The 20556-nt window shown below is 44.4% G+C and overlaps 1 protein-coding gene across 1 annotated transcript in view; it reads left to right on the top strand.

The window, feature by feature from the left end:
• Nucleotides 464-20556, top strand: part of EGFR (epidermal growth factor receptor) — a 212706-nt gene continuing 192613 nt past the window's right edge. The window contains exon 1 of the mRNA XM_018067044.1: nucleotides 464-701. Coding sequence (XP_017922533.1) covers nucleotides 614-701 — 88 coding nt within the window. The 5' untranslated portion in view covers nucleotides 464-613. The remainder of the gene's footprint in view (nucleotides 702-20556) is intronic.

Genomic DNA, 20556 nt, shown 5'->3' with positions numbered 1-20556 from the left:
AGCTGCCAGGCCGCTTTCGATCCCCACTGAGATCCCAGGGTGCTCAGAGGAGTTGAGTGCCGAACAAAGCGGTGGTTTCCCCCCAGGCACCCTTATCTGGCCTTGGGCCTAGGGCTCAGCCAGTTTGCCTGGAGTTAGTACAAGTTTGCTCCGCAACTTGGAGGGAGAAAGAGGGGGAAATGGCAACTTCGGCACAAAAGTGGCTCGAAGAAGGCTGGATCAGGGAGACCGCAGGCGCGTCCGCGGGGGACGCCCGGCTCGGCTCCTCACGGCCCCTCCCTGGACACCGGGCTCCTGGGGCAGCCGCTGTCCGCCGCCCCTAGTCCTGCCGGCCGGCGCTCCTCCGGCGGGTTGCTCCTCGGCCAGGCGCGCCGTCCGCCCCTCCTCCCGGTCCCTCCTCCTGCAGCCCGGCCTCCCCGCGCCCCCGCCCCCGCCTCCGCCCCAGCGAGCGAGAAGTCCCGGTGGCTGGCGCAGCGCGCAGCCTCCGCCCCGGCTCGGTGCGCACGCCCGCGGCCCCACGCGAGCCCTGCCCGTCCTGCGCCGCCGTGTCCCGCGCCGCCGAGACCAGCGCACGGCGGCCGCTGCGTCCCGACCGAGTGCGGAGCCCGGCGCGATGCGACTCTCGCGGGCGGGCCGCGCGGCGCTCCTGGTGCTGCTGGCCGCGCACTTCCAGGCGAGTCTAGCGCTGGAGGAGAAGAAAGGTAAGGACGCCCGCGCCGCCGTCCTTCCCGTCCCGGGCGGCCGCGCTTTCCGCCGGGCTGCGGAGGAATGCGCGTCTCGGCTCCGGGCGGCGGGGCAGCCTCCGGCGCGGGGCGCGGGGCGCGGCGGGCCGCGGAGCCCGGAGCGCGGCTTTCCCCTCTGCTCTCCTGCCCTCCGCGGGCTGGACGCCCAGGCGAGCGCGTCCCAGCACGTGCGCCCACAGTCTGCCCGGCCCGGGGGCTGAGGGGGGACACTGAGTCCACCGCGCTCCCTCGGACCTCCAGGACCGGAGCGGCCCTCCGCGCCCGTCCCCGCACCCGCGCCCAGCCTCCGGTCAGGCTCCCGAGCCAGGGAGCCATCCTCCCAGAGCAGCCTTGACCTGGAGGCCCGGAAGCTCGTTCCCGGCACCGGCCACCTGTGCTGCGGGTCAGCGAGGGCCGAGGTGCCCGTTGGCCCCAGGGGGCGGCTCGCACAGCGCCTCCACACCCGGGTGCGGCCCGAGCTGCCCCCGCCGTCCGCGCCCCTCGGGCGGTGGACTCTCCTGAGTGGTGGTTTCCCGGGACTCCCGAGACTCGCCCCCACCTGCAGCCCGTGGGCCGCGTGTCCCGGCTTCGAGGTGGATGGGACGGAGCGGTGGGACAGGCCGTGGCCAAACAGCCGGGGCTTGGTGCGAACGCCCCAGCGGGGGAACCCCTCCTGGCTGGTTCTCCATGGTTTCAAAACAGGGCTCACAGCAAGCTTTCCTCCGCAAAATCCAGAAATTTTTGTGTCTGGGATGTGTTTTCTAGTTTTGAAGAATTTGACATTAAGCCAACCAAAATATTAAACTTAATTTAAATTAAAAAAAAATTGATGTCCGTGATTCACGTGTGCCAAATATCCAGACCGAACAAGAGCGAGTCTGGCTTCGTGACTGCCGACCATAAACCCACTTGAAATGAGAAACATGCCTCAGAAGGTTTAATTGCACAATTTCAAGATCGAGCAGCTTGGGTTCCGAGAGTCAGGTCTGTACTTGCTGTTGAGGTCATTGGCACAGGGTATGGTGCTGAGCGAGTTTGATGCGGGAGCGCTAAGGCATAAAGCAGTGGTTCCCAAACTTTGTTTCAAATTAGAATCACTTGGGATTTGAAACAGAGCAAACGAAAAATGATGTCTGGCTCACACCCCCAGACTTTGTCATTTCACTGGTCTGGGTTGAGACCTGGTTGTATGAATTTTTAAAAGCTCTTCAGGTGATTCTGTTGGGCAGTCAAGTTTGGAAATCTCTGGCAACAGAGGTGAAATCTCTGGCAAGATTGCTGCCAATGTAAAAAGCTCTTTGGGAACATCTGGAGTTTTAACAATCTTGCAAAGGAAAGAGAATGATGATTTTATTAAAAAAAGAAATTAGTTTTTTCAATGAAAGTCTCTCCTCCTCCGAGTCCCAGGCTGTGGTCCAGCTCCTGAATCAGTTGACAACAGGATTCCCGCCTGAAAGCAGGTGGCAAGGGGACCCCATCCTTATTTTAAACCCTTGGAGTGCCTCCGAAGCATCACTTTGCTCATTTCAGAAATGTTCCCAGCTCTTTGCTGTTACCCTTCTGAACACTACTATTAATGCTTAAAGATTAACAGCAAGTGTTAAAGACCTGTGTTGATCAAATTTGGTAAATTTTATTCTAGAACGTTTACTCATTTTAGAGAGGCTTCTTTGGTTCTAAGATACAGTGTCCTTTGTTCTTACTGCACTTGGTCCTGTCGGACACTGTTTTAAATGTCCTTTTAATCTTTACATCAACCATACAAGTTGGCTCTTGTCATTCTATGTGGGGAAACCGAGGTACAAAGAAGTAAAGTGACTTTCCCGCAGCTTGCAAAAGGCAGATGTTTGTTTGTTTGTTTGTTTACCTGAATTTTTAAACTCTGGCCCTCTGACCCTGGAGCCCTTCCCTGGGTGCTGCCTGTGTTGATTTGTTGTTCTGGTTTTAGAGGAGCTCTGTCGGTGTGTGTGATGTAGGATGCTGGCAGAGGGAGGAAGAACACTGGGGATGAGGAAGCCTCCTGCCCATGGTCTGGACTCCTTCTCCCCGTGCTCAGGAGGCTCCTTTTGTGGAAGAACTCTGTCACAAAGTGAGCGATGAATGTGGAGATTGCTGGAGGAATGTGGAGCAAGCTCCTTGCTTTTGAAAAACGGAAAGGGGAAGGTGCTGCTCCAGAAGTGATCCTGGATGGTATTCTCAGCTAGGCCATCCGGCCTGGCCCCTCCTCAGATGATATCCTTGGCTCAGTAGATCTGGGCTGTATAAAAGAGAACAAATTCGGGGATTTTGAATTGTATCCAGGGTGAAGCCTCCCTTTCTTTAAGGAGACCAGAGGATGCCCACTCAGTACTGGCCTGAAGGCCAGGAGCCTGTGTCCTCATTCCCATGCTGTGTGAAGGTGAAAGTGTCCCTTGCCAGCTCCAGGTTCTAAGACCTTGTTTCTCAATTCAATGAATGTTTATTGAGTGCATCACATGTGCCAGACATTATGAGTTAAAAGGGGCCGTGGTTATCCTAACGGTTTGCATTGTTGTTTCCAGAGTGGTTCTTTAGGCCAGTGATTTAAGTAGCATCTTGCTTTTCAGATCTGGAAAGGAGACCAGCATCTGTGTGTCTGTCATCTGTCCATACTATGTAGCTCCATCTAGCAGTAAATGGCTGATAGCTCCCATCGGCTTTGGACTGCCATTTCATGCTTCATATATTTAGTTTCATAGTCCATAAGTTTTCAAGAACTTATTCTGAAATTTGAAGACGCCGATTGCCATTCATTGTGCTCCATAATTAGACTCAGTCCCTGTGATGGCACTAACATGTTGTAAAATGTTCTTAGAGGTGGTGTCAATAAAGGGGAAGAATTCTGCCCTGTTTAAAAGAAAATATTCTCTGTTTTTCCTTTGGTCCAAGCTCCAGAACCAGCAGCTAGTGTCTGAAACTTTCTTCACGGGAGTGGCAAGCCAGCTCTAACATTAAACTGATGATTATGGTGTTTAAGAGAAGATAGCCCATATTGGTGCCCCGAGCCCTGATATGGGGGCAGGATCTGTGATGGGGATACTCAACTTGGTAAAAGACACCTAGGAACTTTCCTGGCCCCTGCTATGTGACTTGCTATGAAAATTGTGTTTGTGTGTGTGTACGCGCTTTAATTTGGACACGCTCAGTCATGCCCGACTCTTTGCGACCCCGTGGACTGTAGCCCACCAGGCTTCTCTGTCCATGGGATTCTCCAGGCAAGAATACTGGAGTGGGTTGCCATTTCCTTCTCCAGGGGATCTTCCCCACCCAGGGATCGAACCCAGGTCTCCCGCATTAGAGGCAGACGCTTTAACCTCTGAGTCACCAGGGAAGCCCTGCAATTTAAACAACAGTTAGAACTGGACATGGAACAACAGACTGGTTCGGAAAAGGAGTACGTCAAGGCTGTATCTTATTTAAATTATATGCAGAGTACATCATGAGAAACGCTGGACTGGAAGAAACACAAGCTGGAATCAAGATTGCCGGGAGAAATATCAATAACCTCAGATATGCAGATGATACCACCCTGATGGCAGAAAGTGAAGAGGAGCTAAAAAGCCTCTTGATGAAAGTAAAGAGGAGAGTGAAAAAGGTTGGCTTAAAGCTCACCATTCAGAAAACGAAGATCATGGCATCTGGTCCCATCACTTCATGGGAAATAGATGGGGATACAGTGTCAGACTTTATTTTGGGGGGGCTCCAAAATCACTGCAGATGGTGACTGAAGCCATGAAATTAAAAGACGGTTACTCCTTGGAAGGAAAGTTATGAGCAGCCTAGATAGCATATTCAAAAGCAGAGACATTACTTTGCCAACTAAGGTCCATCTAGTCAAGGCTATGGTTTTTCCAGTAGTCATGTATGGATGTGAGAGCTGGACTGTGAAGAAGGCTGAGGGCCAAAGAATTGATGCTTTTGAACTGTGGTGTTGGAGAAGACTCTTGAGAGTCCCTTGGACTGCAAGGAGATCCAACCAGTCCATTCTGAAGATCAACCCTGGGATTTCTTTGGAAGGAATGATGCTGAAGCTGAAACTCCAGTACTTTGGCCACCTGATGCGAAGAGTTGACTCATTGGAAAAGACTCTGATGCTGGGAGGGATTGGGGGCAGGAGGAGAAGGGGACAACTGAGGATGAGATGGCTCGAGGGCATCACTGACTCGATGGACGGGAGTCTGAGTGAACTATGAGAATTGGTGATGGACAGGGAGGCCTGGTGTGCTGCGATTCATGGGGTCGCAAAGAGTCAGACACGACTGAGAGACTGAACTGAACTGAACTGATAGTAGAAATGGGTTTTGGTTTTACTAATGGGGATATGTTTTTCAGAAAAGATCCAAGTTCTAGAACAAATTCTAGGCATTGTTTCCTTGTAGACATAATTCAAAAAATAGATTCTGCTTCTCAAACCCTATTGTGTTTTCTTCTATTATTTGTGGACATTCAAAATTATAAGAACCATTGTTTATTTCAGTTAATAATTACTTGTTTATTTCTGAACCATCAACACATATGGAACAGAATTTACATCTTAGCTTGTTCTTATATGTCATTCCCCTTTGCATCAGAGCTTCTGCTCACACCTTCTTTTTCATCTTCCTTCTGAAAGATTTTTTTCCTGAGAAAATTCCAACAGTTTTTTCTTTGCACAATGTCTAAGGATAGTCTGCCATCCAGCCCATGGGCGTAAGCAGGTAAGCTTGAATTGAGGCAAGGATCCAGGCTTTGGGACTTAGGCCAAATAACCGGTTTGACTGAAATTTTCGCCTTTTCAGAGTCATCAGGTCTGGCTTCCTTGCAACAGGTTTAGGTCGACACGATTCAGTTGTCTAGAAAGTTCCCTGAGCCAGCTGGGGCAGGAGGGGTGGCTGGGGCTGGTGAGTGTGGTAGCTTGTTTACTTAGCCCCATTAGAAGCTAAGCGCTGAATTTGACATTTTAATCTCTGAAGACACTGAAGTATAATATCAAATGTCTGACCCTGTTGACTGAGTATCTGTGAGTTGCATGTGCTTAAAATAAATTTTACTCCTACAAAATTTCAGCAGCTTGCTTAAGAAAGTCATTTGTGAAAGCATGAGAGTGGGATAGAGTTTCTTTTTTTGTTCCACATTATACCCCATTTTGGTGGGTTCTCATGGAAAAACCCAAGGTCCAAGTTATCTTTTCTGACTGTATCTGGAATGTGCCTTTATCAAGAGTCTTGAATTACAGTTTAGTGAACTAATGATTGGATGAGAATGGCTCGAACACAGTTCTTGTTTTTTTTTAATTAATTTTTTTATTGAAGGATAATTGCTCTACAGAATTTTGTTGTTTTCTGCCAAACCCCAGCGTGAATCAGCTATAGGCATACATACATCCCCTCCCTTTTGTACTTCCCTCCTGTCTCTCTCCCCATCCCACCCCTCTAGGTCGATACAGAGCTCATGTTTGAGTTTCCTGAACCATACAGCGCATTCCCACCAGCTATCTATTTTACATATGATAATATAAGTTTCCGTGGTACTCTTTCCGCACATCTCACCCTCTCCTCCCCTCTCCCCAAGTCTACAAGTCTATTCTTTATGTTTGTTTCTCCACTGCCACCCTGCAAGTAAATTCCTCAGTACCATCTTTCTAGATTCCATATATATGTGTTAGAATATGATATTTATCTTTCTCTTTCTGACTTACTTCACTCTGTTCTAGATTCATCCACCTCATTAGAACTCAAATGTGTTCCTCTTTATGGCTGAGTAACATTCCACTGTGTATATGTGCCACCATTCTTTGTCCATTCTTCTATCGATGGACGTCTAGGTTGCTTTCATGTTCCAGCTATTGTAAATAGTGCTGCGGTGAACGATAGGATACATGTGTCTTTTTCAATTTTGGTTTCCTCAGGGCATATGTCTAGGAGTGGTATTGCTGGGTCGTATGGTGGTTTTATTCCTAATTTTTTAAGGAATCTCCATACTGTCTTCCATAGTGGCTGTACCAATTTACATTCCCACCAACAGTGCAAGAGTGTCCAACACAGTTCTTGATACAGCCACAATTGCACCTATTACTAGGTGGCCAGTAAACATGGCTTTGACTTAGTTTAATTTAGTATATTTAATGATTATTATATGAATTAACCACTATTGTTCTTCCTTTGAGTAAAAAGACAGGTATCATTATGTATGACAACATTGGCTTTTATTTGCCTTTTTTTTTTTCCCCCTTTATGTTCAAGCCATGGTGACAATTTGTGCTGTTCCATCCACAGTTTAAGCTCTGGGAATGAATCTGACTTGGTATTTGCCCATAAGTGTCTAGAAGTCAAGTGGAGGAAGAGAGAACTACAGATAACAAGTGTGAAAATGTCATGGAAGCAGTGATAGAATTTAATGCAAGATAAAGAAGTCTTCTGGTATTTAGTCCTTGCTTTAAATTCTGCCTGGAGAGAGGGCTAGGTGTAGCACCAAATGGAAGGATTACTCATTTGAGCCTTAAAAGCACTATGTGTATTTCCCCAGATAATATGATATGAAGGACATTCCAAGAAATGTGTCAAGAGTAGCAAAGTCCTGAAGAGCACTGGTTATCCATTGTGGTGGGAGGTGAAGGGAGAGCTGACGAGGCTGCAGTTGTTTGAGAGCTATGCATGAAGGGAGGGGCGCCATGCAGCTAGGAACTGGTGTAATGTATTTGGTATTCTGGAAAGAAGACTCTGGCAGGCTTGTGGGGAATGGGTTACACGGGCAATGGTAGAAACAGGGAGATGGGTGAGGCATGCAGGTGAAATGCTGTAGCATTTCAGTGAGGGTGCAGAACAAGAGACTCAGGAAGATCTGGAGGTGGAATTGATTGCTAATCATATGTCATGAGTATGAGAAAGAGAGAGTCCCAGGATGACACACAGGCTTCTGACTTGAAAACCTGGACGAACGTAAATCCATTCGCAGAGGCTGCCAGTGCTCCAGGAGGAGCAGAGTCAGCTGGTGGGATCTGCCGCACTCTGATGGAACAGTCCAGGAGTATACAGGTCTGCAGCCCAGGAGAGCGGTGGCCTTGAGCTGGCGTTTTATTAGTCATTTCAGTGGCTTTGGCATTGTCTTCAGTGTCTTTGGCAGGCATTGTCTTTGGCAGTAGAACAACTCACCCCAGCCTGGTCCATGCTCTTTGTCACCATCCATACTGAGCCTGGCCAGGTTCTAGACCACCAGCTGCTTTTTGGACTAGGCCACTGTGATTAGCAAGCCAGACTAGGTGCAGTTGTCAACAACCGTATGTATCATGCATGTAAGTACGTTAAGAATCATGTGCTTGTAATCATGTTATCATGGAATAATCATGTGAGTATGTTGAGAATCATGTTAGTGTACTGCTGCAAATCGTCAGATGAGAATTCACCATTTCTTATGTAGGAAAGCATCAGATTGCTTTTTTTAATATGTTAATGACTGATCCAAAAAGACTAGGTGTTGGTGATGGTGAAGTCGCTCAGCCGTGTCCGACTCTTTGTGACCCCGTGGACTGTAGCCTACTAGGCTCCTCCGTCCATGGGATTCTCCAGGCAAGAATACTGGAGTAGGTTGCCATTTCCTTCTCCAGGGGATCTTCCTGACCCAGGGATCGAACCCAGGTCTCCCGCATTGGAGGCAGACGCTTTAACCTCTGAGCCACCAGGGAAGCGACTCTTTTTTAAAAAACAAAACAGAACAGTAGCCTTTGAACTTTGAACATTCCTCACCAAGAAACTTCTGGAAAAAAAGGATGCCCTAGGTCAGTCCAGTCAAAATTTCTGGAGGATGGAGCACTGAGGATACCTTTAAAAACTCCCTGGGTGGTTGTGAAGAGTACATTAAGTGGTGTGTGCAGCTTGTGCAGAGTTTTGTCTCTGTTTCCTGACTCCCACTTTTCACACATTACATGGGTTTCCTCAAGATCAAGGAACTGGTTTATATTTCATTAGGAAATGAGTCTCAAAGTTACTTTTTTTTTTTTTTCATGAGTTGATACATGAGAAGTCTAGTCCAGTGGCTTCTAAGTATGTCCCAAGACAGCAGTAAGAGCATCTTAATAGGAATGTCCATTCCTGAATCCCCAACCCAGACCTCTGGATAAGGTGCTGGGGGTCAGGCCCACGATGTGATGCACAGCAGGGTGGAGGAGCTGCTGACATGCTGCCTGCAGAACTCAGGCTGGGTTCTGAGTTCACTGGAGGAGCACGGTAACTGTGTCTGGCCTTACTGGACGCACAGTTTGCAGAGCTGAGTTGGGACAGGGACATGTGTAGTACAGCATCTCATGACAGACATGATGGAGTTTGATGGGGGCCCAAAAAAGGAGCTGCATCTGTCTCTGAGACAGTGGCAGTTCAACATTTAGTTGAACCTCAAAGGATGAAGTTTTTGCCTGGTCTCTGTGTGAAGGGAAAAGAGAGAGGCAGTATTGTGGCTGATGTTCCTGCAGTGGGCCCACCGTGACTGGTTGTGTCATACATGCAGGGGCGAAGGCTTTTAGCATTTCCTGCTTCATTTTCTTAATAATCATAAGAAAACTTACAGTATCAAAGTCCATTTAAAAAATAAAATGGCCATTTGGTCATTTTTTTTAAAAAGTAACCAGATATGAAGGATTGAACTAGAATCTGGACAATAGTTGATAGTTTGAACATTCTCCCCAGTAGCATGATTTGGCCCTAAAACTTGTTGTAAATAAGAAAAATGACCTTGTCTGATCCTTTAGTAACTCCTACTGCAAAAAGCAAAGAGAGAATGAAAACAGAAGTCTGCATAATTCTGGACACAATAAATACTTGTTGAATCACACTGAACTCAGAAAATCTCTCAAATTAATCGAGCCTTGCTCACTTGTAAATCATAAGACATCTGTTTCCTGATTTGTTGAAAACTGGTTTACCTGTTTATTTGCAGAGGCCGTTTGGGAACAAGCAGGCTGACTTGTAACGGGGTTAATGGCTGTTGATGCACCTTGTGTGCTCATCCCTGCCTTTATGTGGAGAGAAATATGGAGGTGGTTCTAGACCACTGTTTACTTAGAGCATTTACGAAGCACTTTATTTTAAATGCAGCGACGTGATACCTGATGGTTTTACTACTGCAGACGCCCAGGCCTGCTCAGAGTGGGTGATGTCATGATGGCCTTAGCAGTTGTAGTCCCTTACACATGAGATTCTCATGGCCACTGGCTGAAGTTCCTTTCCTTTACTCTAGGTAAAAGCTTCTTATTTTTCTTGGAGAAAATTGACTTCACTGCTTATAGTCTCTCCAGGATGACAGGCTGAATACGTGTGAATGTATGTGAAAAACTGTGCATGTTTTACTTCCTTTGCCCTCACTCGTAAATTCATCTCCAGTGTCTGGAATAGAAACAAAGCATTTATTGAACCTGTGCAAGTCCTTTAGGACAGGCAAGTGTTCCCGGAAATCTCTTGTGATTGTAAATGGGACTTCAGAAAGTTTTTCAAAACTTTTTTTTACCTGTTTTGCTTACTTACCAGCAAATGCCGAGTGAAAATTGTCAGGAGATTTCACTGCCATTCCTTTTTTGCATTTACACAGTATCTCTTAGTTCATTCGTATGTGTCATAAGCCAGAGTAGATGGCTGAAACTGTGCCAAACAATATTAATTAAACTATTTTAAGTTTGTTGTAGTACTAAGTTGCAAGAGCCTTTTTTTTTTTTTTTAAACTAAGGTATGCTGCTGCTGCTAAGTCACTTCAGTCGTGTCCGAATCTGTGTGACCCCATAGACGGCAGCCCACCAGGCTCCCCCGTCCCTGGGATTCTCCAGGCAAGAACACTGGAATGGGTTGTCATTTCCTTCTCCAGTGCATGAAAGTGAAAAGTGAAAGGGAAGTCACTCAGTCGTGTCCAACTCTTTGCGACCCCATTGACCGCAGCCTACCAGGCTCCTCTGTCCATAACGTAATACTAGAAAGTTTAAAAATTACCATCTCTTTCACAAGGGAAAAAGAACCCAGAACTTCCAGTTTCATCTACTTTTGATTAAGTCCAGATGAATGACAAAAAAGCGAAAGGTGGTAGTTGAAGCATTATTGTATCACCTGTTGGTGTTTAAGGTACTGATTTTAAATATGATGCATTTCAAGACTTTTTCTTGGTTTTGATTTGCTACAGCATTAATAAAGAATCCTTAGAGTTACTTCCTGATTACTTTATCTCTTACCGTTTCCTAGTACTTATGACTGGAACGTATTTACAAGTAAGAATAATGTATTACCTTAACCTGTCCTCCCTTCCTCCTTCCTTTCTCCCTTTCTTTTGTTTTTGGAAGCTGCTATGAGTAAGCCTTTGCAGAGAAAGAAAACTTTGAGAAAAAAAAAAAAAAAAGAAAACTTTGACAAAAGATCACAATAGAAAATTTTGATAAGTGACTGTAAAAATATAGAATATAATTTTTTAAGTTAGAAAGTATCAAAGACATTCATACTTGTGATTATTTTTAGTACAAATAAGCATATTCATGTATCACTCCTTGAAAAGTTGCATTGCTCAAGGACTTTGTCTCAGTATACAGCTTCGTGTATTTTTTCCCAGTAATCTGTTGTTAGTTATAAGGGGGAAGAGAAAACAGGCTTCCTAGTTTCAACTTCCATAAAATAACTAAACCACATGGTTCTGAGACTCCTGCCAACTGGAAGTATCTACGAAATTAAAAGCAAATCTAAATGCATGCAAGATATGTGTTTAAACACATTGATAATAAATGTATTGTCCCTATAATTTAGATGCTGAAACATTGATGTCATAATAATAATAACAGCTTGCATTTGTACAGCACTTCCCAGTTTACACAATGCCTTAATATCCATCTTTCTAAGCCTCCTAACAACCCCACAGGATGGAGATAATTATTCACATTTGAAGGTGCAGGACTCAGGCTTACGGGCATTCTGCACTTTGCTTGTGGTCGCTGGACTAGTTGACACTTCGGTGCTGAGAGCTTTTCCTGCTTCACAACAGACAGTATTTTCGAACTACTGTGTCAAATGTGCCCCCAAACTCTCCTTACTCCTCCTTTGAGACTGGTTTTTAGCTGTTGATACCTCCTATCATTTTTAGTCCTATTTGGAATCAAAAAACTAACAATATTCTTCAACATTTCTGTTATATTTCTCTTACTTCCATTTAATGCCTCTCAGAAGTTCCGTTCTGTTTTTGTTCCTTTCCTATTTTTCCTTATGTTTTGAAGTATTTTTTTAGTTTTCTTATATATGTGTTAGAGTAGCCTATTTCAGAAGATATAGGCAGTGAATTTATGAGCCTTGAAAACATTTACTCTAGAAATTAAATGTATAACTTTATTGCAAAGAGTCATAAACCCTCAAGGAGATGTGGGTTCAAACCCTGGGTCTGGAAGATCCCCTGGAGGAGGAAATGATAACCCACTCCAGTATTCTTGCCTGGAAAATTCCATGGACAGAGGAGCCTGGTGGGCTGCAGTCCATAGAGTTGCAAAATTGAACAGGACTGAGTGACTGAACACACACAGCACCAACTTATTTAAATTTGCCAGACTTGTAAATACTTGAAGAAAAATGAAGGGAGAAAGCAACTTGATAGAGCAGTTGGATCAGTTAGCAATGCCTGTGGCGAAGCGTGCTCATTTACTTACACAGTTCTGTGAAGAGTCATATCTGTGATTGAATGAAGCACATAGTTCAGTTCATTAGGGTGTGTAAACAGCTATTATGAAATGATACACACTCAGTAAACAGTGTGCACTCCAGGATGGTTCACACCCTTTACACGAGTCCATTCCGGATGGCATCATCCTTGGAAGCATGGACTTTAAGGAGAAATTATTACAAAAATGAAACTGTTCCACTTTGAGGAGCGTTGTTAGTTAAATTGGTGGAACGAGGAACATGACAGTGAATGGGTCCTTCATTTATGCAGAGACCCCTTTTCTCAAAGAAATACCGGATACAGTGTTCGTTCTCCTCCGTTACGAAGGAAAGGACTTTTGTTTGTCATTGTTTATCCCTAGCATAGTGGAAACTTTTCAGTACTCCAGCAGAAATTCCCCCAAAGCATGTTTATATTTCATAATTATCAAGTGAAATAGGAAAAAGTTTTGTAAGTAAGCAGAATAATTGGTCCGCGGTTGCTGCCTGTGTATTACAGGTGTAGGTCTGTCCCTGAGAGAACACGTGATCTTTGCAGCCTGAGATGGCACAAACCCTCACAGAGAACAGGCAGCTAGTGTATTGATTTCAGGGCCACTTTAGTAACTGAGCCTCTAAGTCTTGCGAAAGTTGCTTGGGCAAAAGCTATGCCATTTCACCTTCAGTCAGCAAAGTCTGCCCAGCCAAGGCAGAACAGAAAGTTAAGCAATTTGGTGAAACAGAACCACGTAAGGAGTCAATCAGATGAATTGCCCAGTTTTTCACTTCACTTTCAGCCTCTAGGTACTGTTTTTTGTTTAAATGCACATTAACCTTGTGCCTGGTTTGGGGGAGGCACTAAGTGCAAAAGTCCCAGGTAGATGGAGGATTTGTGCAGGTATCTCAAGTCCATGTTCCCTTGTGACGTAGTTAGTGATTGTTCTTAAAGTCTTGAATAGAAAAGCTAGGTTTTTAGATTGTTGAGCAGTGGCTACTAACTATGCATACTGTTGCCCAGTTGTAAAAACAAAACATTCAAACTGTAGCCAGGGAAATTAGTAGTCAAAAGTTCCAGGTCTGAACCATCCTAGGAACCAATGAGAATGGGGTCTTTGATGCCTTGCTGGGGACAGTTGTCAGGAGTGCCTGCTTCTGTCGCATTTTTCTTTCCTCCTGGGACTTCATTTTAGGGAGAGTTTGGACGTTGCCCACCTTCTAAGCTTGTATCGTCTCACCTAGGTGACAAGCGAGAGGCGGACCGAGGTGACAGTCGCAGTGAAGTGCAACAGTGGTGAACACAGGGCTGCCGAGTGCACGTTTATGGACGTTTTACAGGCTGGGTGACTTCTGGACACTATGTACAAGGTTGATTTTTAATTGAGACAGAACCACTAGGTATCTGTAACGTAAGAACAATATGCAGTCCTGATCTCGTGACTGTCACATGTCCTGTTCACAGGCTGCTCTGTCCAGCCAGAAGGAGCTCAGGCTGAGTTTAACAGGCACTTTAAAAGTAACAAATGACAATCAATTAATACCCCGTGGTTTTGAAATGAGCCATCAAGCATGCCGACTCAGTGGCGTCTCTCGGGGATAGGGAGCGGGTAGGATCATGAAGTCTGTGTCTGGGGAAGCGGCTCTGGCTAGCGAGGTAGAAGCTGAGTGTGCCTCACAGGGATTGTCTGCGAAGGGGTTTCCTTAGAGTTTGATCAGTGACATTTCATAGAGCTTCACACACATGCACACACCTCTGCCTCCTGGTGTGGCCTGGCTGGCCCTGACAGGTGGGAGCCATGTGCGTCCTGACACACGTGGCTGGGGCATGTTTGTAGGTCTGCACGTGTGTGCCACCTCCAGAAATGTGTGACCACTACCCTCTGACCATCCTGACTGTCTCTGTTGTTGGTGTCTTTTTGCCACAGGTGCCTCAGGTCACTTATCAAGGATCTCTGCCCACTAGTTGATACAGAATTTATTCTCCTGAAGAATCTGTATCTGTTTGTATTTTGGGGACTATAAAGTGGAATGTGTATGTCACTTATTAAAACGTCATTATTAAATGGGGGAGATGTCCCTGGGCTTCTTGACTCAAACAGGGAAAGAAGACACTTCTTCAGCCAAGAAGTGACTACATTTGCGGGGTGAAGAGGACCCCAAACTGGAGGCCAACAAAGTCACATGTGCCAACTGTTCAGGGCTCTTGAAGTAACTACTCTCAAAACAAAAGCTTCAATTAGGGGGTGTTTGTGAACCTCACTGGTTCTGTGTCCAGAATTATCATGTTTATGATTAATTTTTCCAGTCTGCATATTATTGTGCTAAAGAATGCATTAGACCAGTGATTCTAGGAGCAATCCTCATTAACATTTGACAGGCAACTTTTTTTCCTTCAATTCTAGAAAAGGCAATAATAACCTTCTTTATCTCTAACATCTATTTGATGTTAGATTTTTTTATAAACAAGTCAAACAAAGTGTGCACATGGGACTAAAATATAAATATACAAAATGATTATGTCAGAAAATGTCTAGATCTGCTATGTGGTACCTTTTTGGATAAAAGTTATTGAGGCCCCCACCCCCTGATCACACACAGGGAGGTGTGGGATCTGGATCGGGCTTCACCTCTTGGATGCTGGCTAAGCTGAGCAGCCCTGTGAGTTCTGGTTTCCTCGTCTTTAGAATGGAGTCATAGTGCTTATCTCTTGGTGCTGCCAAGAGGATGAAATGAGATGATTGTTTAGAAGATGGACTCCATTCCAGAGGAGCTCACTATATGCCTGTGTAAGTACTGTGCCGTGCACTCTAACCTCTAACCCTTACCACAACCTTTACGGTTCCTGTCCCTTCGCCTACCTGAGCTCATCTGCCCAGGAAGCGTCACTCTGGAGCCCACCTGGGACCCATGTCCTCAGCAGATGCATGCCTCTGCCCCAGACACCCACCAGCTCTGGGTCCTGGGAAGGCTGTGGGGTCCCAGCAGGAAAGGCTCCCCAGACCCACTCTTTGGCTCCACAGTGGGCCTCAGTTTCCCTCAAAAGAGCACTGTTGTTGTTTTGTTCCTGTAGATCCCTGAGCCAGTTTTTATTTATTTATTTGTTTTTATTTTGAAGATGTACTTTTTATTTTATTCTGAGCCAGTTTTTAAAATGCTCCTGGTTTCACTGCACAACTTGATGACTTACTCCTGTCCTGTTTGCACGTTGGCACGTCACTGTGGCCCTGGTGAAAGGCCGTTTCTCCTCTGCTCTCCTTGCTCACCTTTCTGCTTTCATCATCACAGCACACACAGCAGAGATGGCCACACACATTTCCCAGCCTCTAAGACTTCAGGGTCCCCTCGGCAGACGCCCTGTCGGAAGCCCTTGCCCCTCTCAGTGACAGTTAAGTTTCTAAAGAAAGAAAAAAGTGGAAGTGTTATTTGATCTGAAACTAATTAAAGTGTTTCAGGTAGTGCTTTGTGCACTTGTGATGGGTTCTAACCCACTACGTATTCCACCCAGAGGCCGCTGCCTTCATCTGGGCACCAGCCTCATAACTTCCTTTGCTTTCCTGTTCTTCATTGAGTTTATACTAAGATTTTCAGGTGCTCTTGTGGAGCCATGAAAACGCACCAGTTACCTATCATTCTTCCTGTCTATCTGTCTATCATTACTATCATTGTTTTTGAATTTGCAAGATAACAGATGCTCATGAATTAATACACTAGAGACTTGCTATTTCCTAGCAGCAGCATATAAAAGTTATTTTTAAAGTTGTTTTAAATCTGTGAGTAAAAATAAATTGCTGCAAGAAACACCAAAAATGGAAAAGCTAACAGTACAAAGTTGATCATTTATCTCATAGGCATTGCTAGCAGCATAGCTGCTTTATAAACAGTGAGAGGATTTATGAGACACTTAATTTACAGCTGGGTTGAAGGGCATTCTAACCTTCGCTCTGGGTCTTGCCACCCTTGAGCTTTTTGGAGTCACATGGTGCGGGGTGGGGATATAGCTTGCCTGGGAGCGGGCTGTTTGAAGACAGGCAGGACACAGAGGGAAGCAGTCAGCACTCAAGCAAACGTTTATTTTCTTGGAATATTAACTTATGGATAGCATTTCTTCTTCTTTTAATTTTAAGAACGGGAGAAAAGAAAATGTGTGTTTAGGAAGGTGAGGCTTAAGGAAGTTAACCACTGTACATTCCCTAGATAATGTTAGTGAGAGTAAGTTCTTCACTTTCAAACCATGTTTTAGAGTGGGTGTTTGTCTGAACTTCACGTTTGGCTCTTATTTTTTCTCAGTTTTTTTTTCCACTTAATAGAGAATTTCAGAAGACTTCTTAAATTGTTGTAGTTCTTAGGAAAAGCATACTGAAGACACTGACCACATTATGTAAATATGAATGGCGATTTGTTGTAACAGCAAGGCTTTTTGTTGTTAGCTTTTTATTTTTAAAGAAGTACAAATTCACCAGAAGTTGCAAAACAGGCACAGGGAAGTCCTGTGCACCCTGCCCCTCACCAACACCCCCCACCCCAAATGGAACATCTTAGCAAAGCTGTGACTATTCAGGTTGACATCTTTATCTAATAAGCTAAATGCTTGCTGTTTTAATTAGCTTTTTAGATAGTATTATGTAAATTAGTCTTTACAATACTGTTTAGAAGGTAATTTCTTAAAATGAAATTTGTTGGTTTTTAAATTTGGAGACCATGAAGTCCTGAGGTGGGCAAGCTAATGAGGGATGAGTGAAGAACATAGATGAACAGATGGACAGAGAAATGGAGACAGATAGATTGATTACTTTTTTGTGTGGATTATTTGGACAAGCCAAACATTTTCTTGTAGTTTTGGGGTTAATTTGCCAAGTTTATATTCTGTTCAAGTCAGAGTGGTTGGGTTTTTGTGTGTGTACCATTGTATTCATCCCATGTTTATTTTCATCTATTTGGTCTATTTTGCCTTCTTTAAGTGCCCTAGAAGGTGGTCTGGATTGCTGGTGAAGTCATGTTTCTTGATTCAGATGCTGATTCCCAGATATGTCACCCAGTGAAAAATTTATGGAGCTGAACATTTTTTATTTGTATACTTTTCTACATATATGTTATGCTATAATAATTTTAAAATACTAGAATCACAGTCATGTAATAGAGAAGATAAAACTTCCACAGGGAAAGCCAAGGTTTTATTAGAAAAATCAAGATCTCAAAGACAGTATTGGACTTCCAAGTCAAGGCTTTACATTTGTTCTTTCTCTTGGTATAAATAGCAAAAAGATCTCTCCAATTCAAAGTGAGGCTGTTCTTACTGTTACTTCAATTTAGTCTAAGCCAAAGATGGAGAAGCTCTATACAGTCAGCAAAAACAAGACCGGGAGCTGACTGTGGCTCAAATCATTAAATCCTTACTGCCAAATTCAGACTTAAATTTAAGAAAATAGGGAAAACCACTAGACCATTCAGATATGACCTAACTCAAACCCCTGATGATTATACAGTGGAAGTGAGAAATGGATTTAAGGGACTAGATCTGATAGAGTGCCTGATGAACTATGGACGGAGGTTCATGACATTGTACAGGAGATGGGGATCAAGATCATCCCCAAGAAAAAGAAATGCAAAAAAGCAAAAAGACTGTCTGGGGAAGCCTTACAAATAGCTGTGAAGAGAAGAGAAGTGAAAAGCAAAGGAGAAAAGGAAAGATATACCCATTTAATGCAGAGTTCCAAAGAATAGCAAGGAGAGATAAGAAAGCCTTCCTCAGTGATCAGTGCAAAGAAACAGAGGAAAACAATAGAATGGGAAAGACTAGAGATCTCTTCAAAAAGTTAGAGATACCAAGGGAACATTTCATGCAAAGATGGGCTCAACATAGGACAGAAATGGTATGGACTAACAGAAGCAGAAGATATTAAGAAGAGGTGGCAGGAATACACAGAAGAACTGTATGAAAAAGATCTACACAACCCAGATAATCACAACAGTGTGATCACTCACCTAGAGCCAGACATCCTGAAGTGTGAAGTCAAGTGGGCTTTAGGAAGCATCACGAAGAACAAAGCCAGTGGAGGTGATGGAATTCCAGTTGAGCTATTTCAAATCCTGAAAGATGATGCGTGAAAGTGGTGCACTCAATATGCCAGCAAATTTGGAAACCTCAGCAGTGGCCACAGTACTGGAAAAGGTCAGTTTTCATTCCAATCCCAAAGAAAGGCAATGCCAAAGAATGCTCAAACTACTGCACAATTGCAATCATCTCACACGCTAGTAAAGTAATGCTCAAAATTCTCCAAGCCAGGCTTCAACAGTATGTGAACCATTAACTACCAGATGTTCAAGCTGATTTTAGAAAAGGCAGAGGAACCAGAGATCAAATTGCCAACATCCGCTGGATCATGGAAAAAGCAAGAGAGTTCCAGAAAAACATCTACTTCTACTTATTGACTCTGCCAAAGCCTTTGACTATGTGGATCACAACAAACTGTAAAAAATTCTGAAAGAGATGGGAATACCAGAACACTTCACCTGCCTCTTGAGAAATCTGTAAATGCAGGTCACGAAGCAACAGTTAGAACTGGACGTGGAACAACTGACTGGTTCCAAATAGGAAAACGAGTAAGTAAAGTCTGTATATTGTTACCCTACTTATTTAACTTCTATGCAGAGTACATCATGAGAAATGCTGGGCTGGAAGAAGCACAAGCTGGAATCAAGACTTCTGGAAGAAATATCAATAACCTCAGATATGCAGATGATACCACCCTTATGGAAGAAAGTGAAAAAGAACTAAAGAGCCTCTTGATAAAAGTCAAAGAGGAGAGTAAAAAAGTTGGCTTAAAGCTCAACATTCAGAAAATGAAGATCAAGGCATCTGGTCCCATCACTTCATGGCAAATAGATAGGGAAACAGTGGAAACAGTGTCAGACTTCATTTTTGGGGGCTCCAAAATCACTGTAGATGGTGATTGCAGCCATGAAATTAAAAGACACTTACTCTTTGAAAGGAAAGTTATGACCAACCTAGATAGCATATTTAAAAGCAGAGATATTACTTTGCCATCAAAGGTCTATCTAGTCAAGGCTATGGTTTTTCCAGTAGTTATGTATGGATGTGAGAGTTGGACTGTAAAGAAAGCTGAGTGATGAAGAATTGATGCTTTTGAACTGTGGTGTTGGAGAAGACTCTTGAGAGTCCCTTGGACTGCAAGGAGATCAAACCAGTCCATCCTAAAGGTAATTCGATTGGAGGGACTGATGTTGAGGCTGAAACTCCAATATTTTGGCCATCTGATGCGAAGAGCTGACTCATTTGAAAAGACCCTGATGCTGGGAAAGATTGAAGGCAGGAGGAGAAGGGGATGACAGAGGATGAGATGGTTGGATGGTGTCACTGACTCAACGGACATGAGTTTGTGTAAACTCCGAGAGTTGGTGATGGACGGGGAGGCCTGGCGTGCTGCAGTGCATGGGATAGCAATGAGTCAGACACGACTGAATTGAACTGAATTACAGGTATTTTAAATATAGCATTAAAAAAGGATAGCATTCGAGTGGCATTCTCCTCCTTCTTACGCATATATAAAAATCCCCACAAAGAGAGCCTCTTTAACAGGTATTAACCAACTGGAAAATTCTTGCAGAAAGACAGTGTCATTCAGACATACCCACATGCCAGGCTCTTGCGGAGCTGTGTTTAGACACACACAGAGAAAGCGAAGGGACAGCCAATCCCATGGTAAAGAAACTGCCCGCACACATGGCATGAGTCTTCCCATCCCACAGATCCTCCCGTGGGGCTCTCCAGAGACTCCCGGACCTCCAGGCACAGTGAGCCCTGGCTCTTACCCCATCACACTGTGCTCACAGCGCCACAGGGGCACTAGATCTTACTAGATTGATATAATTTTGCTGAATCTTATGTCATGTTTCATTTTCATTATTCAGTTCAACTCAGTAGACATGCATTAAATATTTCCTGCATATACTCTGTACCAAAAAGCTGCTGGGGACTGGCTTCTATAGTCAGAAAATATAGTCTCTGCTCATAGGGAGCCTTTAGTCCAGAAGCCTGTTCTTTCCCTTGCATTTCCAAAAGTGAGAATTTAGTCTGCAGTGGTTTGTGAGTTCTTCAGAACCAAAGTGACAGTCACGCAAAAGCTGAACGGGTCCAGTAGGTGCTGGCATATGGATTTGAAGCATGATGTAGCTCC

This window comes from Capra hircus, chromosome 22 (genome assembly GCF_001704415.2).
Source record: "Capra hircus breed San Clemente chromosome 22, ASM170441v1, whole genome shotgun sequence".
NCBI classification, from domain to species: Eukaryota; Metazoa; Chordata; class Mammalia; order Artiodactyla; family Bovidae; genus Capra; species Capra hircus.
Note: the sequence above shows the minus strand (reverse complement) of the source record. Positions and strands in the feature narration are given on the sequence as shown.